Below are 23,081 nucleotides of genomic sequence, written 5' to 3'. Positions count from 1 at the left end.
TACTATATTCTACTTCCCAGTGTATTTTGGAAAGATGAGATAGCTTCAAGAAGAACCAAGTGGAAGTATCTTGCTGATATCAGTATCAGTACTGATCTGCTGTGCAAATAGTTCTTGTGAAACTCTTTGGTGCTGGAATACAAAGGCAAACAGCATCTGTTTCTCTCTGAGTGAACAGAAAGCTTCAAAACCAGTGTGCCCTTACAGCCAAGCTTATTATCAGCACAGGCCAGAGAGAACTCCCAGCTCCCGATTTGCATCCAAGGATTGTTTAGGAGACTGACAGCTGGGACAACAAAGCAGTCCTCATGCCAGAGACTGCTCTAACACCAAAATAATGAAGATGATCAAGTCTGAGCCAAAGAACAATCCCTGATAATGTTTATTTGGTAGTATAAGTGTAGCCAAAAAGTCTGTAACTTACATGCATGAGGTACAGGTGATAACCACATATCGTTACTCAAAATATGCTGACTCTGCTTTGCAGAGGAAAGCTATCACGTTTTTCAACATTTAGAATCATAAAATCATTTAGGTTGGAAAAGACCTTTGAGATCGTCCAGTCCGACCATTATTTATGCTGGTCAGGGAAGCAGGTCCACCCTGTAAATTCAACCAGGCTTTCTTTATTCTCTTCTTTATAGAATGTTGCTAGCTAAATCCTAATACCAGGGCTCAGTGACCATAAATAAACTATCTTTTTGGATTTGTATGAATGGATGGGATTGAGCTGAATGAAAAGTCAGGTTTTGCCCTGCTTTATGCATATTGCTTTACCTTTAGAACAAACACAGGCAGATTTGTGAGTTCCTCCAAGACACTGCCCTGGTATTCATTCTGAGTGAAGACTGGTGCTTCATCATTCTTATTGACAACATTGATGATGATAAGAGTGTGGTTTTCCCATTTTCCATCAGAAGCTACAAGCTGGAGCTCATGATGTTGTTCTTGTTCATAATCCAGAGACTGAGCAATGAAGACAGTTCCAACCTCAGGGTCCACATCAAAAATTCCTTTCACATTTCCTGACGTGATCTGATACCTTAGTTTGGCATTTGCACCTACAATAGAAAGCAAATGATCACTGCCTGTTCACTCTTTGAATACTCAGTCCAGCTGTACATAGCGGACATGTATCCAAGAGAAACCGTACTTGCCCAGACTGTTACAGTGTGTGTGGGAGATAAAACACAGACACAGCCACAAACAGAATGGTCCATGTATGCAATCTGAAGGGTCTGTGTATGCTAAATTGGGTGTTAGGTCTGCAGTTAGATATAGAAATATAATTTGCAGTCACATAAGCCTTTTTATTGACAATGAAGGAATTGTGTGTCTCCAATTTATTGTGCATTCATTTGCCAATAGTAAAATAACGTGCTATTAAAATACTAGAAGCTATTTTTGCTCAATATTTCCTAAGCCTTTCATTTCAAATGCCAATATTCCTTAACTTTATTTTTTTAACCACTGGATGGTGCTAAAATATAACAAGTCTTATTTTGAGCAAGAATTCAACTTGGAAGCACATTTTACCTGTATAACAGCAGTTGTTTGATTGCTGCAAAATCTTTAGGAGCAAAACCCCATGCTTACATGTTTGAAAAGAGAAAAAAAAAAGCCCCATGACATTGCATTTCAAGATAGAAAGTAATTTCCCAAATGAAATAGGTGAACTGCTAGGAGTAGAAAGAATGTTCAGCATTTTAAGTTGTGAATCAGCTGTGGATGAGAAGACTAGAGCAACATGGATGGCAAGAAAGTGAAAAGGCTGTGCCTAACATTAGTGCTTGGAAGAGCTTGGCTGCAGCGTGAGTTTGAGCATCACTTGCTAGTCGCTTCTCCCAATGCACTCAAGTGCAGCAGCCAGTTTTAAATGTCCTCTTTACTTCCCCAACGTAGACACCAAGAGGCACAGGCCACTGAAAGAAATGGTCAACTCCTACCTGCTCCCAGCAACATGTTCCTCTGGTGCTCATTTGGGCTCTGTCACCACTGCATCAGCTTGCCTTCTTTTTTTCAATGGGTTTGTTTTTCTCCAGCAGGTTGAGCTGGACCAGCTCACGAAAGGAGCAAAAAAGGCACCGGAGAAGCAAAGACAGGAAATGACTGGTGGTGCATGCTCTTGGACTGGCTCAGCCCATCTGGTCTCACCACACTGCAGGGGCAGTTTTACACCATCAGAGCTGATGTAAGTGTGAGCTCAAAAAGAAGGTCTAGCTTTTTGGTTTTTCTCATGCCTTATTCCTCCCTTCTCCCTGCCTTTATTTCTGGCCATGTCATCTTCCACTGTTGTCAGATTCTTCCACAAACGTATTCAACCCACTAACTCACAAAAAAGCACACAGGTTTGGGTTTCTTGCAATAGCAGTATGTAAAACTGACTCCCACAGAGATCTGGAAAGCACAGGAGTCAGCACAAACCAAGCACATGCTCAGGAGTCAGTTACAGCAGGGTTGTGCCTCCAGGAGATTTCTTTCTGCCTCAGAGAGATTGTAGGTTAGCTTAACTTATTTGCATGACATGGTTTAGTGTGAGGTGTCCCTGCCCATGGCAGGGGGGTTGGAACTCGATGATCTTAAGGTTCTTTCCAACCCAAACCATTCTATGATTCTATGATTCTAGCTTTCCCCTGTGAACCTGAGGACCTAACAAAAGGAAATCTCTCATATGCCCAGAACGTCTTTCCTCACTTTTACAAATGCTTGAAATGCTTAATCATCTCCTGGATACAGAGATTTGTTTGCCAATGAAGGATGTAGCCCTAAACACAACGCACAGTAGTACTAGGAGGACTTGGAAAGACATGCAGGATCCACTCACCCTCATCTTCGTCATATGCGGTTGCTGTCATGACAGGACTTCCAACATCCCTGTCCTCATCTATGCTGACCTCATACACTGACCGAGGAAAAGCTGGAGCATTGTCATTCACATCACTGACAAAAATCCTTACGTAGGCTGTGTCTAAGGAAACAGGAAATTCAAGAGGAATATGCAGACTGGAAATGTCGGAGGTGGAGTACCTTGTTGTATTCCAGGCAGCTCACGTACCCCCTAAGTCTAGAAGAGTTAAGGAACCCGATCTCTAATATCTTTTACCCAATGTATACTTCCTTACTACTTTTACCTGTGTTGGGCTGTCCATGAACACCAGGTCTGGCAGATTCTGAAGAGTCCTGAGACTGAACTTCAATCAAGTAAGAGGCTCTTTTCTCTCTGTCAAAAGATGCATGGGTGGAAATAATTCCTGTCTCAGGCTCAATGCTGAAGAACTGGTAATCCTCACTAGCATCTTTCAGTATTAAGTAGCGAACCTAAAAATGAAATAGTTAAAAGTGGCTGCATTTTCCACTTTCATTTATATATTCAAGTGCTGTGACTTTCCCCAGTGGCCTTCTGGGTCTGTCTGCAAAGTAGCCACACTCTGAGGAAAGACCATTCATCTGGACATAATTTTTGTAAGTGTTTTGCCCTTTTTGATATAAAAAACAGAATTCTCAAGCAGAATAACATCTGTATTAGTGATAACAAAGCCCATCAACCCCAGTATCTAATCTCCAACAGTGGCCAGTAAGAGCAGTTAAGAAAGATCACGAATAACTGAAGGACAGAGAATGTATGGAATAACATCTTCCCTGGTGTCTCCTCAGCTTCTAGCAACCCACTGTGCTTCTGATCTCAAAAAAATACCCAGGGCTAACAGAGTTTGGGTCCTATTCAACAGGACTGAACAAATGAAAACCTCCATTGATGAAAGCTGATGAAAGATATCCACATTTATCCCTTTAACAAAGGTCTGGTTTCCTCTTCTGAAAAAAACACATTTCCACCCCTACCCTGAAGTCATGCCCAGAGCACCGCCAGGCACTTCTACCACACAGGTTGCTCTTCAGAAGTTGCAAAGTAACAGTTACAGACAGGAGTTCTCTGCTAGCCAGAGCTCCCCCACAAAGAACTTAGTAGGATTTTTGGAAAAGGCTCAGGAAAATGCACAGAAAATGAGCAGTTTCCTTTGTAACACAGCTTTTTCCTGGGGTTGGGTCATTATGACAATGACGGTCAAATGTTGGTTTTGCCAACCATTTGACCAGTGATGGTGAAATGAAATGTTATTTAATTGACCATATTTAAGTGGCTGTGTTTAACTGACCGTAATCACTGTCACTTGAATGTTGAAGTGACACGAATTTGGAAACATGTCCTGCAACCACCTCTTGACATGCCTTGTCGTGGGAGCAACCCTGAGAATCATGCATCAGTTCTTTGTCATCGTTGCTGATTAGGATAAGCTGCTATGATGCAGGATCACAAGATTGTGAACAGCATCTTCTCTGCCTGCATTCCATATTACATACATTGGGCATATGCTAGACAACTGCTTGACAAGTGCTGTGCGAAGTGTTTGTGGCTCATCACCCTGTCATCTGCTGTCTGCGTACTCTCACTAATACTAAAACCTACTGGGAGAAAAAGGATTGGATGTAAGGTCAAACCTCTCCATGTAGGCCAGAATCCAAGTCCGTAGCTAACACCTGAACCACAGATGTGCCAACATCAGCTCCCTCTGGCACAGACACCTCATAGTTAGAAGACACAAAGAATGGAACATTATCATTGACATCTGCAAAAGGAAGTGATAGGGACCATGGTAAGAAAATGTTTGAAGACTACTTCTTTTTTCCCCACAGTTGTAAATTTGCTTGGAGAAAGAACTCACACGGTTCATAGTAAGAGGCAATTCTGATTTGGGTTTTCCCAATTTCCTGACAGCTGTCAGGAGGCATTTTACAGACATGCTTTGAAGGGCCAGTTTCTGACACATTTTCTCCCTAAAACTGCGCTGTAATACAGGTGAGCACAAGGTTCAGGCAGGAGAACTATGGTAGCACTGACTTGGATCCATTTAAACTGCCCTGGGATCACATCCTCCTGCTCAGCCCATGACTACTCAGTCCAGGTTCCTCTTTGTAAGAGGACTAAACTCAGAAATGCTGCAGTCCCCTACATCTTTTTGCACTTTTCACAGTTTAACAGCCACATTTTAAGAAAGTCACTTTCCTGTCTCATGGCACAATGCCAGACAGAGGAGCTGTGATGACAGTTCCTCAGATCCATCTGTCTCAATGAAGAGCAGACGAAGTTCTTAATACCTCATTCTACAAACCCATAAGCACATACTTAGTTTTACTACTGCCACACAACTCCATTGATTCTGACACACAACCATTTGCACAAACAGTGTCTTAAACATGTATTTTTAAAGTTGTGGGTGAGGGCTCCTGTAAATCCCAATTTTCTTTCTCTCTTACATGCATCACTGTCTGTGAAAACTTCTTTTGACCAGGCTGTTTTTCCATATTTTATAGAAAAGAACGTCTTGTTAAAGTCAAGTTTCTACAAATTCACTGAGCAAGGTAAGGAAAACAAGATGCTCTAAAAGACTCCCTTTTCTGTGTGCTTGTGCATAAATAAAGGACAATTCTGTGCATGAAACTTTCTGGCAGTTATTTCTCTCTTAAAGATTAAAAAACCCAAAATGAGTTTCTACCAAATTCTGCTACCAGTAACTGCACCACAGGAAAAATCTTTTGGGGCAGGGTCCATAATCCATGATGAGGCTCAGACCCTGACTTGAAGTACTCTTCCTCTACAAACCTGTAGCGGTTTTGCATCAATGGACTGTGGAATAGAGGACAATGCTGTGATAAAGTGAAGTAGGGAAGTTGGATCCCCACTCAAATTACCACTTATGTCTCTCATTTCAATGGTAGTAAGTGAGACAAATGTTTTTGCTGGAGACTTCACTTATTCATATTTTCATCTACATGCCTACATATCAAAAGTAACGCCACTAATGCTTCAAAAAGCAGGGATTAAAATCAGGTTTATAGTTTTACTCTGCAGGAGCAGAGCATTACAAAAGATCCTGCTATAAGGAGGGTTGGACCCATTTTTTGAAAACTGCACCTATTGTAAGGACCCTTGCATTTTCATTTCTAGAGTTTTAATCTCAGTGTTCAATAGAAAATACTGAATATAACAAAACCCCCTGAAGAGATAGCAAACACAAAGCCAACCTATCTGGGCTGTTTCTCTTTCTATAGTCTGGAATATTTCCAGTAATACCAGTCTTCTTTCAATATAGCTTGGGGCCATTTACTAGATTTCTCTTTCTATCCACAGAAATTATTTCCAATTACATTTATAAAAGCAGACACTAATGTTGCATAGACATTTGGACAGCCCATATTTGCACTGTCACATTTTCACATTTGATAGTTAGAAATTATCTCTAATAGACCTTTTTAATGACTGCACAACTTCCTTTTGCAGTATAGAAACACACAAAGTATTCTTAAGTGGCTTGGCATTTCATGGCTGTTACCTTAATTTGTGATGTTATACTAAAAAAACAATAATATTGTTCTGAATGAGCTGCTCTAACAGCGAAGCTTACCTGTTATGTTCACGCAAACAGTGGTAAAGGAAGCTAAAGGAGTCATTGCTACGTTTTGTGCCCGGACTGTCAGAGTGAAAAACTTAGTTGTCTCAAAGTCAAGTGGTTCAGCGACTAGAAGAGAAGCAGATCCATCAGCTCTGTTTGGCTTCAGATAGAAACGAACTGGCATGTTAGTCTCTGGAACTTGACCCTCCTCCAGATTATACGTAACTCTGGGATCACCAAGAGGGGATGTGGCTTTGATGGTCTGAAGAAGAGAAGAGCCACCACATATGTTTATGAAGCAAGGGGCTGCAAGTGTTACATGTTCAGTTTGATGGCAAGAACATACACGCATGTGTGTTCCCCCAAAACATACAGGCCTGCATGAGTTGGATAACAGAAAAAACAAAAACAGTTTACGGAGCAGAGTTACATTTTACAACATTCAAGTTTGATGCAGATCTTTAATCAACAGTAAATTTACCTACCATTAAATGTGCCAAACAAGAACTGCATCACTGGCTAAAGGAAATCCTTCCTCTCTCCTTCCAAAACAAAAGCAATCCAAAAGAATACCATTTCTTCACTGAGTTGTACATTTTATCAGGCAAGATACAGACCAAACCTAAATTGTTTGCAAGTGCTTGGATATTACATGTAGGAGGAGGAAGGTGGGGATTATCTGGCAGTTTGCAGAAGAGACTATCCTTGAAGAATAAGTCTGCGCAGGTTAACAGGGAGTTGTTTTGGGTTAGAAGAGCCCAAAGCAAACTGCAGCAATGCCATGCTGTAGTACTAAACTAAGAAAAGCTGTAGGAAAGATGTAGACAGTCAGCACGGTCCACTGAGGATGGAGGGGTGAGGGGATGGGAACACTCCAGGATTTCCCACACAGGCAGGACATGGATCTTGCTTCTGCAGGAGCACCCCCTGATGGCCACTAGTGGAAGAAGTCACTGGGAAACTGCTGCCAGCTGAAATGCCAACCTATTCTGCATCAGGTACTTCCGACAAACAGTAACGGAGTACACGGGAAAGAACACAATGCAGGAAGGTTGCAGGGTGGGCATCCTTGTGCTTTTGATACAGAGACCACAACAGAGGGAGAAGCGGAAACAAAAAGAAGAAGGAGGGAAGTAATTGCACTTTTAACATACCACTATCTTGGTGTCACGAATGGTGTTTTCAGGGATGGTTACCCCGTATCTGCTCTGCTCCCACCGGGGTGGCTGGCTGAGTGCGTTAGTGACAGTTACCGTCAGTTCCACAGCGCTGCTTCTGTTCCCTCCGTCTGTTGCTACAATATAGCTACTAATGCGTGTTGTCTATGAAATGAAGGACATTGGGGATATTTGCAAACCATTCTGTGCAAACGGTTTTGTACAAACCAAGAGGTTACAATTAACCCTCTGCAATGGATGTGAGGGGTTGGAGGTTGCTCTGTTCCAAGCAGATTCGCGTTACCTGGGGTAGCAGGCGGTTCACATAGACCCAGCCTGTGCTGGGGTTGATCTGGAAGTATTCCACTTCATTTTCTAACATTGAGTACGTGACAGCAGCATTCACACCTTGGTCACTGTCATGAGCTGCAACACGGAGGAAGCTTGTCCCCACTGCAGTGTCTTCACTGAGGAAGTCTTCGAAAAGACAAAGATATTGTCATCAGGTCTTGTTCTGGTTTACCAGGCTGTGTATAATAGAAATACTCATGTAAAATCTCATAATCACCTTCACAAGAGACTAAACATGTCTGTAATGAGGCAGAGTCACTAACAGAGTGCCTATAACCCTCTTTTAGCTTCCCCTTCCCTCTCCTCTGACATTTGGGATGTTAATTGTGCTGTGTGAAGCAGGTTTACTGACTATGCTGCTGGCAGCACTCATGCCCCTGCATGGCAAATGCCACAGCCGCTCGCGTGCCTGCTGCTTCAGATCACAGCCCAGGCTGCTGGGCTCGGCTACTGATAAAAGCAGGCTGGCATCAAAAGGAATTCTGAGTGAACTGAATTAATCCTGAATGTGAGTGGTGGCAGCAGCATCGCCAGTGGGAGGCAGCAGGTTATTGCAAAGCGTGAAGACTCCAGTCAGTGAAGATTCCCCAGTGTTTTGGAGAAGCTGCCCAGGGCAAGGGCAACGATCATTTTACAAATGTGCATTTCCTTACCTCTCACTCCCTGTTCCCAGCAATCCACCTGAGGCAAATGTTGTGTCTTTATGCCTGTAGTCCTAGAGAGACTCACTTAAGTTGAGCAGTCATTTCCTACGCTCCTGTTCTCTGCAAGGCACAATTTCATACAAAGCTGTTGCATACCTGTCTCTCTTCCACACTAAAGTCTTTAGACTGCTCTGATCTGACTTGGGTCCTGCTCTTTCCTCCATCCTCAGGCAACCAGTACCAATTCTTCCTCCAAGGAGCTAGGGGTGCTTGCCTGATTGTGTTTTTGAGCCATTGCCATGCACTGACTCCGTCAGCTCAGTGTATTGAAATAGCCCTGGTAGTGGGAAGGCTGTCACAGTTAGGTTTTGACAACCCAGTCAATTTAATCACTTCTTGCTCAGAAACCCTTTTGTACCTTTGATCTTCCTTGTACATGTCTCCTTTAGCATTTTTAAAGTGGGACAGTCAGAAATGTGTATTGTTTGTGAACTGGAGCGGTCATGTTTTCTCCCTCAATACCTAGGTGTACCTGCTGCTGTGGCAGCAGGGCAGTGAAACCCTTCAACCACTACAACCGCTTGCTCCATGAATGACAATTTGAGCTTTAATTAGCTTCCCTCATCCCCAGGATATTTAGTTGGTGTAGGATTCATGTCCCTGCGATGTCAGAAAAGCTACTCTCAGAAGAGATTCATTGACACTAAAACAGATTGATGAAAATGGAATTTATTGCTAAGAAACACTGTAAAATATCATTTTTTTAAGAAAAATTATGCTTTTATAGTCAAAATCTGTTAAACTGCATTGTAAGAAACCCCACAAAATTACTTGGAAGGGCTATGCTCTTTCATTTTATGTATTTCTCTTGCTGTTGGCATAACTTTAACACTTACTATGACATCCCTGCTGCATGCAGTTGCACATTTCTTTAATGTGTGTTTTGCAGGCAGATGACAAGCTGCATAGCTTAAATCAGGGATTTGACCAACGTCCTAGTGCAGAGGAATAAAGAACCGGCAGTTTCCAGGAAGAATAGAAACCTATGACTAATGGCATTTGATCTTGTTAGAGAGGAAGCTATTTTTAATTCTGTGACGTACCAACATTGATTGCTTATGCATAGATGCTGGGAAAGTACTGTGCATAAAGTGACCTCATTATCTGCCATTTCCCCATCCCAAAGGGCTGCCTTTGCTTCAGATCTTTGCTGGTACCCTGTGTCCATTGAGAGAGAAGAAAATCTGCCTGTTCCTCAGACGTGCCGGAGTCCCCATAATCACCAAATCACTGCTCAGCTACACTACGGCTGAAAAAAATTAATCCTGGGCAGTTTCACACAAAGAACATTTCTGAAGGTAGAGAAGTTCATCCCTGCACAAACATTACCTTCACCTTAAGGACTTCTCTGTCCAAATGTATTCCTCTTCAATGAGATCACTCCCACCAGATTTCTGATCACTGCTTTGGCCAGGTTTGCAGAAACTGCCAGTAGTAATGCAGAAATGGCTATTCCCAACCTGAACATTTTAACCAATTTGGCGCTGGGAGTTTGTCACACTCACACAGAGGTGAAACACAATTTTTTTCTGTCCTTGTGCATAACTCTGAAGGGTGGATGTATATTTAGACTATTTCTGAACAGGTTACTTATCCTCCTGTTAAAATCCTGCCATAGGAGCACCCAGCTTCTTTTTGAATCCTGCTAAGTACTGGCCTCTATGATGCTAAGGATGATTTACTTATGAGCCACCTTCATTTTAACAAGGCATTGGTCACTCTTTGCCCTACATGACATTGCCATAGAACTGCCAAAACACCTCCAAAATGGAGTTGTTGTCACATGCATCAACAACTATTTTTTGCCATATTGAGGCAATTACACAAGAAAGGGCCTGTTCTCATCCAGCACCTAGGGAGTATGTTTGTCACTTGTGGGTGACATCAAATGTAGATGGCCCAGGTGTGTGGAAGTGCAGGATACTATTGGAGAAGCATTAAATGGAAGACTGACAGCACACCATGTGCGCATAAAACGGGAATTGCACCAGAGCAAATGGGAAAAGCTAGCTCAGCAGCCCAGTTACAGGAGGCATCAGGGCTCCCAGCCAAATGCAAGCTAGAAGCCAAGGATTTCAGGCTGTTTGACAAGAGATACACACCACTCCAGCTTATTTGAACAGACGTGCTGTGCTAAAGAGACACAGACGACAGTTGCTCTTCTAGTCAGGGCTGATGAATTCCCGGTTAGGATGTCATGTGTTTTGCTTTGAGACATCAAACAAAAATTCAGTGTGCAGAAAAATGAGGCAGGGAAAAGTCATAAAGGGAACAATCTGCCTCATTTGTAGGAGTGAATACTGTGTTTCTAAGAGTATTGCAATGGGTAAAGAGGACCAATCTACTCTGTATATTTCCACTAATGATGGATTAAGCAATAACCGGCTTAGTGAGAAGCAAAGGAAGACTGGTCACCTAAAAAACCTGACCACTGTTACAAGTAATTATTAACCAGGTTCATGTTGTGGCACTGGGACAGGTGTTAAGAAACACTCACACTGATAGCGACTGTTCTCAAACTTGGGATCGTTGTCATTGACATCAGCAATAAGGACGGTGATCTGGCACAAGCCGATCAGCGGCTCCTGTGCCTGGTCGGTAGCAGTAACAGACAGTGTATGTTCCCGCTGCTTCTCCCGGTCAAAACTCTGCATGGTCGTGATGACTCCTGGGAACACAGACACCTCCTGTTTTGTGGACCGAATCTGCAGAAAGGGACCTGCACATCTCCTGCACAACAGGAACCTCTGACCATGCAGCACAACTGTCAGGCTCAGTCCACACCAACCCTGCAATGCAGGTCTTGGACAAGACCAGCTCCAGTTCCCGTCTCTCCTCTCCTCACATGTCACCTGTTGCCAGTAGTCAACAGCTTTCTTTTCTGCTGCCCTGATAAGGAGCTTCAGTCTGATAACTTTGCTATCTCACTCATGTAGCACAGGCCTTTCTCCTCCTCACCGAGAGGCCTCTCTTAGGTTTACCCCAGTGACAGTCCAAGTAACTGACTATTTCAAAGACAGCTGATTATTACTTTGGGAGGAGTCACACCACAGAAGGCACAAGTGATGTGACCAAAGTAATCTCTACTACAGGAGCTGGAGGCTGTCTCATAGAACAGATTAAAATAGAGTAGAATCACATAGCTCAGTTAATAAATAGAACAATTTTCTCCAATCTTCAGTTTTTCCTCTTTATTAAGTCTCTCCCTATCTCAGCTCTTTTCTTCTGAATGGGTAACTTTAAACTGTTTCTGTTGAGGCCAGTTCCAGGCTTATAGGTCTCTGCTATGCTAGGGACCAGGATTCTGCTGCTCTACTGTAGCCCCTTCCAGTCTCCTGCTCAGTCCTGGACATGCAAATATCCCATTTTACTGTTTTGGCTGTAGAAACATCAACAACTTATATAACTTCTTCCTCTGAAATGCACCAAGACTGTCTGTCACTGCCCTGTTCTGGTAGGAGGGCTTTGCCTCTGTACGCTCTACACTGGACCTACCATTTGTGCATGGGATGAGAAATTAACCACGGACACACTGAAGGAGAGAACAAACTCAAGCTGTTAGTCACACTTTCTGCTTCGCATTTATATAGCTACACTTGACCCAGTAGGAAGATAACTGATACAGAATAGGTTTTTATCTTTCTATTGACCTGGGGTTTGCTTCCCTACTTAATTTGTCACTTAAATCACTATGATCTTAATTTAATCTATGTGCATGGCTATCGATATACTCTGAACTTTTTCCAGTGTTTATTTTATATGCTGTTACAACTAAGCCTGCAGTTACACAGTTAAAACGTGAGCCCACATGGACACACTGATAGAGTAGCATTCTTATTACAATACAACAGCATTTTCATGTTATCTCAGTAATCTGGAAGCTACTGACCTGTGTCTGGGTCAATGCTGAACACCAGGGAAGCTCCATCTCGATGCATGAGCCCATACTTCAGCTCTCCGTTGACACCAAGGTCTGCATCATAGGCTTCTACCTGTAGCACAAATGTGCCTGGAGGCTGATTCTCCAGAACCCAGGTGCTGTCGCTGTAGTAAGTGCACTAGAAATACACCGAAACAGCCAACCCTATATATTACACAGAGACATGTGAATTTGCTGCACAGTGTCAAAATGTTTTTCCAGCATGCCTGAGAAGAACTCAGAAGAAAATCACTTCTGTTGCTTATACTCACAAAGAAATCAAGCCTTCAGGGAGAGGAAGGAAAAAGGAGAATGAAGACTTTACACCTTAACAATGAAGAAACCTGGCTATGTGTTCACTTACAGATTCATTCTGCTCTGCACACACAGTCCCTTCAGCCCACCAGGAATTACCAGTAGCAAGGAGAGTTACCCCAATTACAGATGGGAAAGAATATCCCCAGAAAGACATCTTACCTCTCTGAAGACAGGCTTGTTGTTATTAATGTCGTTAACTCCTACAATAACCTCAGCAAAACTGCTGAGACGGGTGGGTCCCCCCGAGGCATTGTCATCTATCGCAGTGATGTTCAGTGTGTATTGAGGCCCTTTCAGGTTGGGAGGTGGGTTTCTGCGGAGTTTAATGATACCTAAATTTGGAAGCATAGAGCGTCATTTCATTTTCCTGTGCAAACAAACTAACAAAATCAAGTGAGCATCACATTTCTCTGCCACTGTATTGCTGGTTTAGTTCGTATTTCGGTTGCAAAGCATAGGACTTGGTCATCTTAGACTGCAAAGTCCTTGGACCAAGATCCCAAGTTTCGGCTGATAATTAGAGAATCACCATCATATCAAAGAGCTAATTCTCACTGATTCATCTCCGTTTGCGGCGTATATAAATGTGGTGCTTTCTCAAGGTTTTTGATGCACAGGTGAAGCAGAGTCAATATAGATTAGACAGTAAATAACTGTGTCCTAAAACCTCTTTCCTTACCTTTCTGACTATCTAGTTCAAAGTTGCCCTCCTCATTGCCTCCTGTAATCAGATAGAGCAGCCCATCTCCATCAGGATCCTTTGCCCGAACAGTAGCCACTAAGGTGCTGGGACCAGCATCTTCCGAAAGGAAAGTTCTGTAGCTGATAGACATAAGGGAGCAATGGCAGCACATTCAGTATCAGAATAACCCCCACCATGTTATACATTCCTAATGGATTTATAATCTGTCCTGATGGATGTATTTTTTAAGGTTTGGGCATGCAATCATGGAAACTTTAATCAGTTTAAGATGATACTTTGATCATCTTTGTTCAGGGTACGTATTTTAGGACTACCCTGCATTTTTTGGTATACGTAATGTCCAAGGATCTTTGGAAAGATATCAATATGCACCGTCCTGCACTGCAATGCAAACCAGGATCACTTATCTCCTGAAGATGGGAAAAAGGACTAGTATCTGTCATGCAGCATTTCTTGTGTCCCTGTATACTGATGGAAAGCATCAGATACTGCAGAGATTAATGTAAAAGTGAATGCAAAAGTACCAGAGAGATGAATGTGAAAGTATTTAATTTTGAAAATAAATGTATGTATGTTTTGTATTTAAAACATGTTTATAGAATCATAAAATCATAGAACAGCTAGGGTTGGAAAGGACCTTAACATTATACTTTAAACTTGTACCAAAAAATAGAAATTGTATTCATTCAGGAATGGAAATAAGACATTTTAAACACCCAGGACCTCATGAAATTGTCTTATAATACAATCTGCTGATGATAAATGAAGTTTAATGCTTTGCTAACTACCATCTATTTGTCATATACATGGACAATCAGTTTAATACCTAGAAGTCACCACAGTCAAAATCATTCCATATAGAGTTAGGCCCTTCATTCGTTCTATTCTCTCTCTAAAAATTCAATGTGCTGGTATCAAAATTAGTGCAGCTTTTTATGCATCTAGAAATGAAAGGCCAACTTCTAAAGCCTTTCTTCATACAAATTACCCTTTGATTTCATCGGTACTTATAGTTGCAAAAACCAACAAGTCACCATCTAGCCAAGTGTTACTAAGGTTACACATATGAACTGCATCTTTAACAACCAGTGCAGGCATTCGAGCTGGCTTACATGGACTGGGAGAACACAGGAGGCTCGTCATTCACGTTAGCCATCCGAATTCGCACAGATGCTGTCCCTGTCCGAGGGGGATGTCCTTTATCGACAGCTATCACCACAAACTCATACATATGGTTTGCTCGCTCAAAGTTCAGCCTCTGGTTAGAATTGATGACCCCGTGTCGTGTGATGGAAAAATCAGTGCTCTGGATGAAGTAAGCGATCTCAGAGTTGGAGCCAGAATCACAGTCTGTTGCAAGCACTATGAGAGAACGCATTTAACAAGTCATGCTGCAGAAGAGGTTTGGTTACGCTATTTCCTACCAAGTCAACTTCAGATGCTCTTTTCTTTTCCTTTTTTGAGAGCAGACATCACCCAAGTCTGTTTTATCCATAAAAGCCTTATTTTTGTGGTAAGAGTCTAGGAACTTAGCAGAAGGCTGTGAGTAAAAAACCAAAACAATTCTTCCCCCTACTCCAACCCAGCCTAAGGGATCACAGCAAGGTAAGTTTGCAAGAAAGTCATAATCCCAACACGCTTTGTACAAATAGCAGTCAACACTGCTAATTACCACGCAATCAATATGCACGTTTGTAGAACATTATCAGTCATAAACTGTGTCCTCACTCTCTCAGGGTATGCTGTTCAAATTTAATTAGCTCCCAGCTATGTTACAGCTAAAGCACTTTTTAATTACCTGACACTTCAAGGTACAAAGAGTGATTAAACATTCCTCCCCAGCAAGCCTTTATTCAGTATGTTGGGTGTCCCATCTGCTCAGAAGCAGCGAATCAGCAGAACAAAGAGCCGGAGCTCTCAGCCTAGCATCAAAAGTGGTCTTTAAGAGCAGGAGCTCTCCTCCTTAATTACCCTGCCATTTTTCTAGTCAAACAATGAGGCTTCACATCATACCCACGCTGGTATTAAGCAAACTCCTTATTCTACTAGGAGGATACAGATGCAGCCATTGTGGTAGCGCATAGCCTTTTGAAAGCCAAACAGTGGTTGCACAGGCACCCTGGCAGAAAACATCATCCAAAAATGAAATGAAGGAACAACAACTCGTCACTACCAGAATATGAACTCAAAATCGGCAAGGGGAAGAGAAAGGTTTGAAAAAGTGCAACGAAATGCTGTGCTTAGTTGCAAAAAACCTCAAGTGCCTGTGGAAAGTTGTTAATCTTAGTTTAAAAGGGCATTTAGGGTGGTTGTAACATCTTGGTTAACGTCTCTCAAAATCCTGCTGTGAATAAATGTTTGGCTGTGTCACAGACTACAAAAGCAAGGGCTTTAGAATTAATCACCCTCTTGCTGTACTGAAAGATGAAATACATTAAAAACTCAAGAAAGATTGAAATGAAAGTGACTTAAGCCTGTTTCATTTAGTGGTTAAGTATTGTTTTTAGAAAGACATGCAGAAAGTGACAAACATTTCATTTGAAAAGTTTCAATTTAATCTACAAAGTCATTACTGAGACACTGTACCAAAACAAAAAACATTTTACGTGCTTAAGGATTATACTCTTTTTGTTTCCCCAAATGTTGTCTGGCAAACAGGGAGCATGACACTTGCTTGTACATGACAAAAAAATGACTTACTTCCCAATAGCAACTGGGGATTCCATTCCCCTTCCATCTGATTCCATTTGCAAACCGATCTGCATTGAAAAGGTATTCCAAGGAACATAGAGCAACCACGAGCAGGTCTGTGCTGGCTCTGCCCATGCTCCGAGCTAGCTCAGTGTCAGCTAACTCCAACTAAAACCCTCATATGTTAGTACAAAGCTGCCAGCTACCACTCCTCTGGCACGGTGGTGCAGCTGAAGGAGAATGTTAAGCCCTGCTGAGAGCACCCCTCCTTGCTTTTCAGATCATAGCTTGTTTGCAACCAGACAACTTAAAGCACATGCAGTGAGCATAAATCTGCCCAAAATGACTAAGCAGACAGATCAACCCAGCTAGTGTCGCTTCAGCACTGCAAACAGGACACAAGCCAGACTTCGAGTGTGTTAAAATAAAAATGGTTGACAACTAAAACCTACATTTACATCATCCACAGTTTTAACAAATGGCATATGTCACACTGTCTATTTCACTGCCATTGATAGCAACTCAGTCAGCCACAGAATGGCAAAGCCTGTCATGAATTTGCATTCATTTTTCCTGTGGGAGTTTGCAAACCCACCCCTCAGGAGCTACAGCCAGAGTAAGAGCTGCTGTTTTATATTTTCCCTTTTCCCTGAGACGGTACTTTCTTTGGCAGTAAGTCAGTGACCCAGCACTCATTCAGTGCAGGGTACAGGTGACTGCACATACTGCTTCCTTGCAGCCACTACAGGTGCTGCTCAGCCCTTCAATACCAAGTGAGTGTTCATCCACTGACTGTCACAATACTCCCCTCTCACATTTTCTTTTCTAAGAAGGCTTTTTCTCCTGAAATGTTTCCTGCATGGCAAGACAACCAAACTTGGTGCAATTGCACAGCTTTGCCATTCTGCCGTTCTGCTTGCTTTGGACATGAGGAATACGTTTTTCCCCACAATTGGGTGACTTTTGATCAGCTTTACAAGTCTCCAAGAGAAAAGCATCTCTTTAAGGAAATTCACATGCTTAAGAATTTTAGAATTGCTCATTCTGATCAACTTGTTTCTTTCCAAGGGCCAAAAAATGAACTACAGCAAGCTCTGTGCTCTCTTGGTAAGTGGTAAGAGAAAGCAGTCCCTGCAGCCCTTTTATCAGCTTGTGGCTATGCAAGGGAAGCCAAGCTTCTTATCACCATGCAAACTGCACATGTTCAGCTTCAGACTGAGGAAATGTACACTGTTGTCTTCAAAAGGCACAACTTGGACATGTATATTTGCACTAAGTCTTCCCTTGGCATTCCCAAATTCTCACACAGTTCATAACAGCCAGCTGAGGTCTCAGCCCATGGTCCTGTTACTACCCCAGTACCTGCCCCTACTTTCAGCTTGAATACTGACAGGGAGCCTGTAAGCATTATCCCAGTTTTAGGCAGAACACACTTGTGGTATGTATCACATCACAACGGACTACGTCAGATCTCAAGACATGTTTGAAGACATTTAATTGACACTCTTAAAACAGGTTAGAGAACAGGCTTCTGTTCCTTGTCTGCTGGACTCTGAAGACTGAGACAAGAGATGCAGCATCATCCAAGTTCACTCCTTAGTTGTGCAACCACAGTATTTCAAGAGTGACCTCGAAGTTTGTGGCTTAAAATCATTTCCAACAGCTCTGATCTTTCAACAGGATACTATTCCAGCCTCTAAAAATGTCATCTGTGCACTCAGGGTTCATGAGCAAGTGATATGTGGCCACATTAAACACAACAAACTTGGAATGAGGACTGGAAAGCCATAATCATAAATATAAAAGTTCACGATCTTTCCAAAGGCTTTTCCTCTAACAGTTTGTAAGTCAATTATACAGCATTAATACTTGACAAAACCAGCTGCCCCTTTGAAAAAGCTGATTTCTTTATTTTTCTTAACACATTAAGAAAAATTAGTTGGAGCTGCTTCCAGGACACTAAGAGGTAACCAAGCTGAGTTAAAAGACAGCCACAAGATTTAAAGGAAACAAGCTATGTCAATCCCCTAAGTCACTGTCTGTTAGCTGCCTAACTGCTCTTGGGTACTACAGGATCCCTCCCCCGGGCACAGCACAGTGCTATTCACTGAAGATACTCTCAACTCTACTTCCAGGTTACCACAAAGCCATCTACACAGACCTCCAGGAAAGCTTACAGAGCAGTGCCCTCTGTGGAAGAGACAGCACTTCCTCACAGTAAGAACAGGAGTGTGTAACAAGAGCCAGCCACTGGGTCAGTGGCAAGGCTGAAACAAAAAGTACTGGGATGGTCCTCACCTTGCAGTAGAGATGTGCCCACAGGAATGGTTTCAGGAATGTTGTCTCTGCTGTAAATGGAGTGCTGGAATTCAGGATAACAGTCGTTTTTATCAGTGATATGGACCATGACCTGAGACAAAAGGACATGCTGTGAGGGGATTTTAGTTTCTACACTTGGGAAAATGGTCACCTCATTCTGGACACTGCCTGTGCAGTCATCGCTTTTGCTGCTGCCCCATTCTTACACCTCTGATGCTATACTTTTTCTCATACTGCTCCTGTAACACAGAGAAGTGTTATCGCCTCCATTTCCAAACAGGCGGGAGACAAAGCCAGAGGAATAACCATAGGTATTTTGCAGAGCCTAGACCTGAACCCAGCTCAGAGCCCAGCTTTCTGCCTGTACCATAAGGCCTCCCCTCTACCGAGCATCTTCACTAGCTTTCCTAGGCTGTGTCCTGCTGACAAGTATCAAACGTTGCAGAGGCAGCGGGTAGGAAGTGGAGGGATCCACGTACCTCAGTCACGCTGCTGAGGGTGCTCTCAGCTTCCATGGCTTTCAGTAAGAGGTGGTAGAGGTGGTGCTCACTCTCAAAATCCACGGGATGGGTCAGGCTAAGCTCTCCGCTCTCCTGCCTCACCCTGAAGAGCCCGCTGGGGTTTGTCAGCAGAGTGTATGAAAGAGGCTGGCTCTGGAAAGAAACAGCCTCAACAACTGCTACTCTGTAAAGAACGAGAGAACAACTCTTTGCTTCAAAACAACACCAACAAAGCTGTCTCCTGAGCTGTCCCCTCAGGATGAGGAAAGCTGAATTGCTCACTCTCTGTCAGTGTTGGTCTCAGCTTTGTATTCGGACTGGGAATCCCTGGCTACAGGGAGCCCACCTTCTCTCACCACCTACCTTCCCTTCTCTCACCAACTGATCCCCTTACGTAGCAGGGCTGGGATAACAACCCGTTTCAACCCCCATTAACATGAAGACATCTTTTTCTTTCCTATTGTACCCTTCCAAATACTTGGCAGCAGTTACTGGTTTAGCTTCAGTTATGGAGATAACTGAGCCGCTATACTTTTGATTTTTTTTTTAAGCTGTGTATTCAGAAAAGGAACAGGTTTGGAGATGGATGAGAAACCCAAAAAGCACAGAGCCTTTCCAGATCCTGCTGTCCACCCTGGCAGCACATGAAACGAATGTCTGCCTCCCTACCATGACTTATGTTTTGAAGCTCTGTCTCACACTAGTCTTGGACAACTCTTTAAGCCTATCCCAGTGAAAGCTCCATGGAAGGAAAAAAGTTTCTCTCCTCCTCCTCCTCCTCCTCCTCCTCATTCAGTCTCTTTTAAGGAGTAAGTGGCACATCTCCAGCAATTTTTCCTGCTTCACTGGCTCATTTTGAGGTTTCCTACTTCTTAAAGGCGCTGCTCCACCTGCTACTTGGTGCCTTAAAAGCCCATGCTGCTCACAAGCAACTGAACAGTGACAATAAAACCTGAGCCAGCTCAGCAGCATCTCCCAGCTGTGGCTTAGCCAAGCCAGTCTTCATAGCTCCTTGGAGATTTAGCTGTATCTATTTGCACTTCACACTAGCGTTGTTATCTCAAGAGTCTGGCAATGACCTGCCTTTCTGAACATCTAAATGCAAGTCAAACGGGATACAAACAACTCCAAATCTGGTTAATGAAAAGACAGTATTTTTCAAACTCTCATTTATAGCTGAAGTGCTTCAGGAGATGCACAGCCAAGGGTTTTGGCTGGCTTCGCTCATGATGCAATGCAATAAAACCCCAAGAGCATTAAAGAAATAGTCTCATTAGAACTGCACACCCCAGACTATGCTGTGTGTCACACTGGAGACTCTCAAGCACCAGAAAAGGCATGATTTCTTTTAGAAAACATGTTGTTTTTAAAGTGTAACAGCAAACGCATATGCATAGCCCTGAGAAGCAGCACCACAAAAGATCACTTTACTGTGCCCTGTGGAGGTCCTCTCAGCCTGCAGGGAGGGAGCTCACCCAACAGAGTAGAACTTACTTCTCTCCTGCTGGAGTATTTTCAGGGACAAACACACTGTAGGACATGTTAGTGAACTGCGGAGGTCGGGAGCCCGCCAGGATGGAAATGGAAGCATAGGGGCTTTTGTTGCCGTGCTCATCGGTGGCTTCCACAGTAACCACGTACTCCTTGTTCCATGTCAAAGGCAAGCCAGTCGTCATGATGATGCCAGTATCCTTATCCACTTGGAATCGTTCTTCACCACCTATTGATATATACACAAAGCTGGTCTGAAAATGCCCCACAGCAAGAATGTTTGCATCTCCACCAGTTTAAGGTATGCTATCCTCCAATCATCTACCTATGTCTTTGCATGCACTTCTTTTCTCCTCCCCAACTGTGTACCTTGTCTTTCACTCACATCGTGCTCTGTTGACCAGTGGAGTGTAAAAGAGACAAGGATGGGTGGAAAATGGAGCATTAAGCTAACAGTAACGCTGCAATTGATTTGAAAATAGAAGTAAAGCAAAGGAAGTGGCAGCAATGAAGCTTCCTGTCCACATAACTGCTTTACTTGAAACAGTTCCAGTTTCTACTTGCTATTCCTGCTGTATGTTTAAGGGTTCCCCAAGGGAGAAAATCTACAAATGAAATTATAAAATGGGAAATTGTTAAGAAAAATCCGCCACTTAAGAGAATGCTTTTTTCAGAACAGACCTACCTGCAATGAGTGTGTAAGTTATCCCAGCACTGGTGTTTTCATTGTTACTGTAATATGCGACAAGCTGGTAGATGAGAGTGCCTTTCCGGGCATCTGGATCAACACGTGCCAGGTAGGGGTATGGGTACATGCCCCAGGACAGGAGTTCCTCTTCTGGGGCAAGGAGTGTGACATGGCAGAGGTACCAGTCGTTATCTGCGAAAGATGCATGGATTTCTAGACAGCTTGCTCGCAAACTTCAGTTGGGAATGTTTAAGACCTTTTCCATGAGTATCTATCAACAAACTGAATTGCCCATCACATTCATCTTATTGCATGCACCAAAAATTCAGCACAGGCCCAGGCTTTGGCAGCTTACTGTGCTTTAAGTCCAGTTAACAACAAATTAAAAATGCTTTCAATAATAGCTTGCAATAAGTTATGCATATTAAATACAATGTCAGTTACACATGGCATAGTTTTAAGTGTGTACTTATCCAGACTCAGGTGAAATTTGGCTTTTATATTTTCAACAAATTCAGCATAAATGTTGCCAGTTTAACCAAATCAGATTTAGGGTTTATTAAAATAGTTCTCTTAAAAACTGGTGGAAGTAGTTAAGAAACCAAAACTCCCTAAAATTCTTCCTGCTCCAACACTCATTTGTCGAGTTTTCTCAAACCACTGCATATTGAACGAAAGGCAGACATGCTTCCCCCTTTTGCCCCCAACAGTCCATCTGATTGCATCCTAGATGAGTGAAACACTGTCTTTTGAAATGGAACCCTCCGCAGGCAAAGCCCTGGTCTTTGCTTCTGTAGGAGAGGCAAGGGAAAGGGCAGCTCAGCCAGCAGCTGAAGGGAGAGAGCAAGCCTCTGTACTGGCAGGGGAAGCACAGCACAAACTGCAGGGCTGTTGAGAGCCACATCAAGAGAAACACCCACCCAGGTGTACCTATTATACAGGAGGGGCATTCCCAGGAAGAGGACAGCAGCACATGGACAAAACCAGGACCAAAGGCAAGAAGTATGCTAAAAATTCCAGACAAACCCATTACTAAGTAAGACTGCCCACAGATGGAGACATCTGCCAACACACAAGCCATGTATTTACGAGCAGCCTTAGCCCACAGTAAAAACATGTGCTGGACAAATGTACTAGAATTAATCATTCCCAGGAGGGAAAAGGCTTCACTGAAGAGTTGTGGGGTTTTTTAAAGTATTTAAAATAATTTAAGACATGCTTTCTTTAGCTGGAGGAAATTCATAGATTACCTGGTTTCTGGTTTTCTAATGCACCAACATTACATACATGGGAACCTTTGTTAAACATGCTCCTCTAACAATATTTTTATCGGTATTGCTCAGTGTAACACAAGGCACAACCCTCAGCATGAGCCGGTGGCTCACAAGAGCAGCTGCAGCGGTCAGTATTTTATCCGTCACCAAGAGGGAGGGCTGAGAAACACACATTGTAGTTAACCCAGTTAGGGTTCACTAGTTAACTTGGTTAACCCAGCTAGGGCCAAGTAACAGAATGAAAATGTCTGGACATGCTGCATTTAAATATATTTTTGTTCATTCTTTGGTCTAATTCAGGAAGGTTTAGTTTCTGCAGAGATGAATACCTAGTTGAGTATTTTTCCCATTTAGGGAGACCTAGAGAATGATTTAAAAGAATTATAATTATATGACTAATTCATTAATATTGTGCCAAGTAGGTGACCCAAGTGTTAAATATCAATTAATAACAAGGTACTAATCCTGCTAAGTATTGTAAAACCCACCAAATGTCAGCCAGACCAAAGCTTTATGC

The 23,081-nt window shown here is 42.8% G+C and overlaps 1 protein-coding gene across 1 annotated transcript in view; it reads right to left on the bottom strand.

The window, feature by feature from the left end:
* Positions 1 to 21,432, bottom strand: part of LOC136008828 (neural-cadherin-like) — a 40,138-nt gene extending 18,706 nt beyond the window's left edge. The window contains exons 1-16 of the mRNA XM_065668614.1: positions 21,288 to 21,432; positions 20,606 to 20,831; positions 19,091 to 19,295; positions 18,591 to 18,702; positions 14,714 to 14,963; positions 13,578 to 13,720; positions 13,058 to 13,230; positions 12,551 to 12,719; positions 11,159 to 11,329; positions 7,911 to 8,083; positions 7,604 to 7,771; positions 6,462 to 6,711; positions 4,498 to 4,625; positions 3,132 to 3,318; positions 2,825 to 2,968; positions 778 to 1,061 (exon numbers count right to left, since the gene is read on the bottom strand). Of these exons, the coding sequence (XP_065524686.1) occupies positions 778 to 1,061; positions 2,825 to 2,968; positions 3,132 to 3,318; positions 4,498 to 4,625; positions 6,462 to 6,711; positions 7,604 to 7,771; positions 7,911 to 8,083; positions 11,159 to 11,329; positions 12,551 to 12,719; positions 13,058 to 13,230; positions 13,578 to 13,720; positions 14,714 to 14,963; positions 18,591 to 18,702; positions 19,091 to 19,295; positions 20,606 to 20,831; positions 21,288 to 21,417 (2,913 nt within the window). The 5' untranslated portion in view covers positions 21,418 to 21,432. The remainder of the gene's footprint in view (positions 1 to 777; positions 1,062 to 2,824; positions 2,969 to 3,131; positions 3,319 to 4,497; positions 4,626 to 6,461; positions 6,712 to 7,603; positions 7,772 to 7,910; positions 8,084 to 11,158; positions 11,330 to 12,550; positions 12,720 to 13,057; positions 13,231 to 13,577; positions 13,721 to 14,713; positions 14,964 to 18,590; positions 18,703 to 19,090; positions 19,296 to 20,605; positions 20,832 to 21,287) is intronic.
* Positions 21,433 to 23,081: the final 1,649 nt, after the last annotated feature.

Source organism: Lathamus discolor, chromosome 2 (genome assembly GCF_037157495.1).
Source record: "Lathamus discolor isolate bLatDis1 chromosome 2, bLatDis1.hap1, whole genome shotgun sequence".
In the NCBI taxonomy this organism is placed as follows: domain Eukaryota; kingdom Metazoa; phylum Chordata; class Aves; order Psittaciformes; family Psittacidae; genus Lathamus; species Lathamus discolor.
The sequence above is the reverse complement of the archived record's forward strand: the minus strand, read 5'-3'. Positions and strand labels throughout refer to the sequence as shown.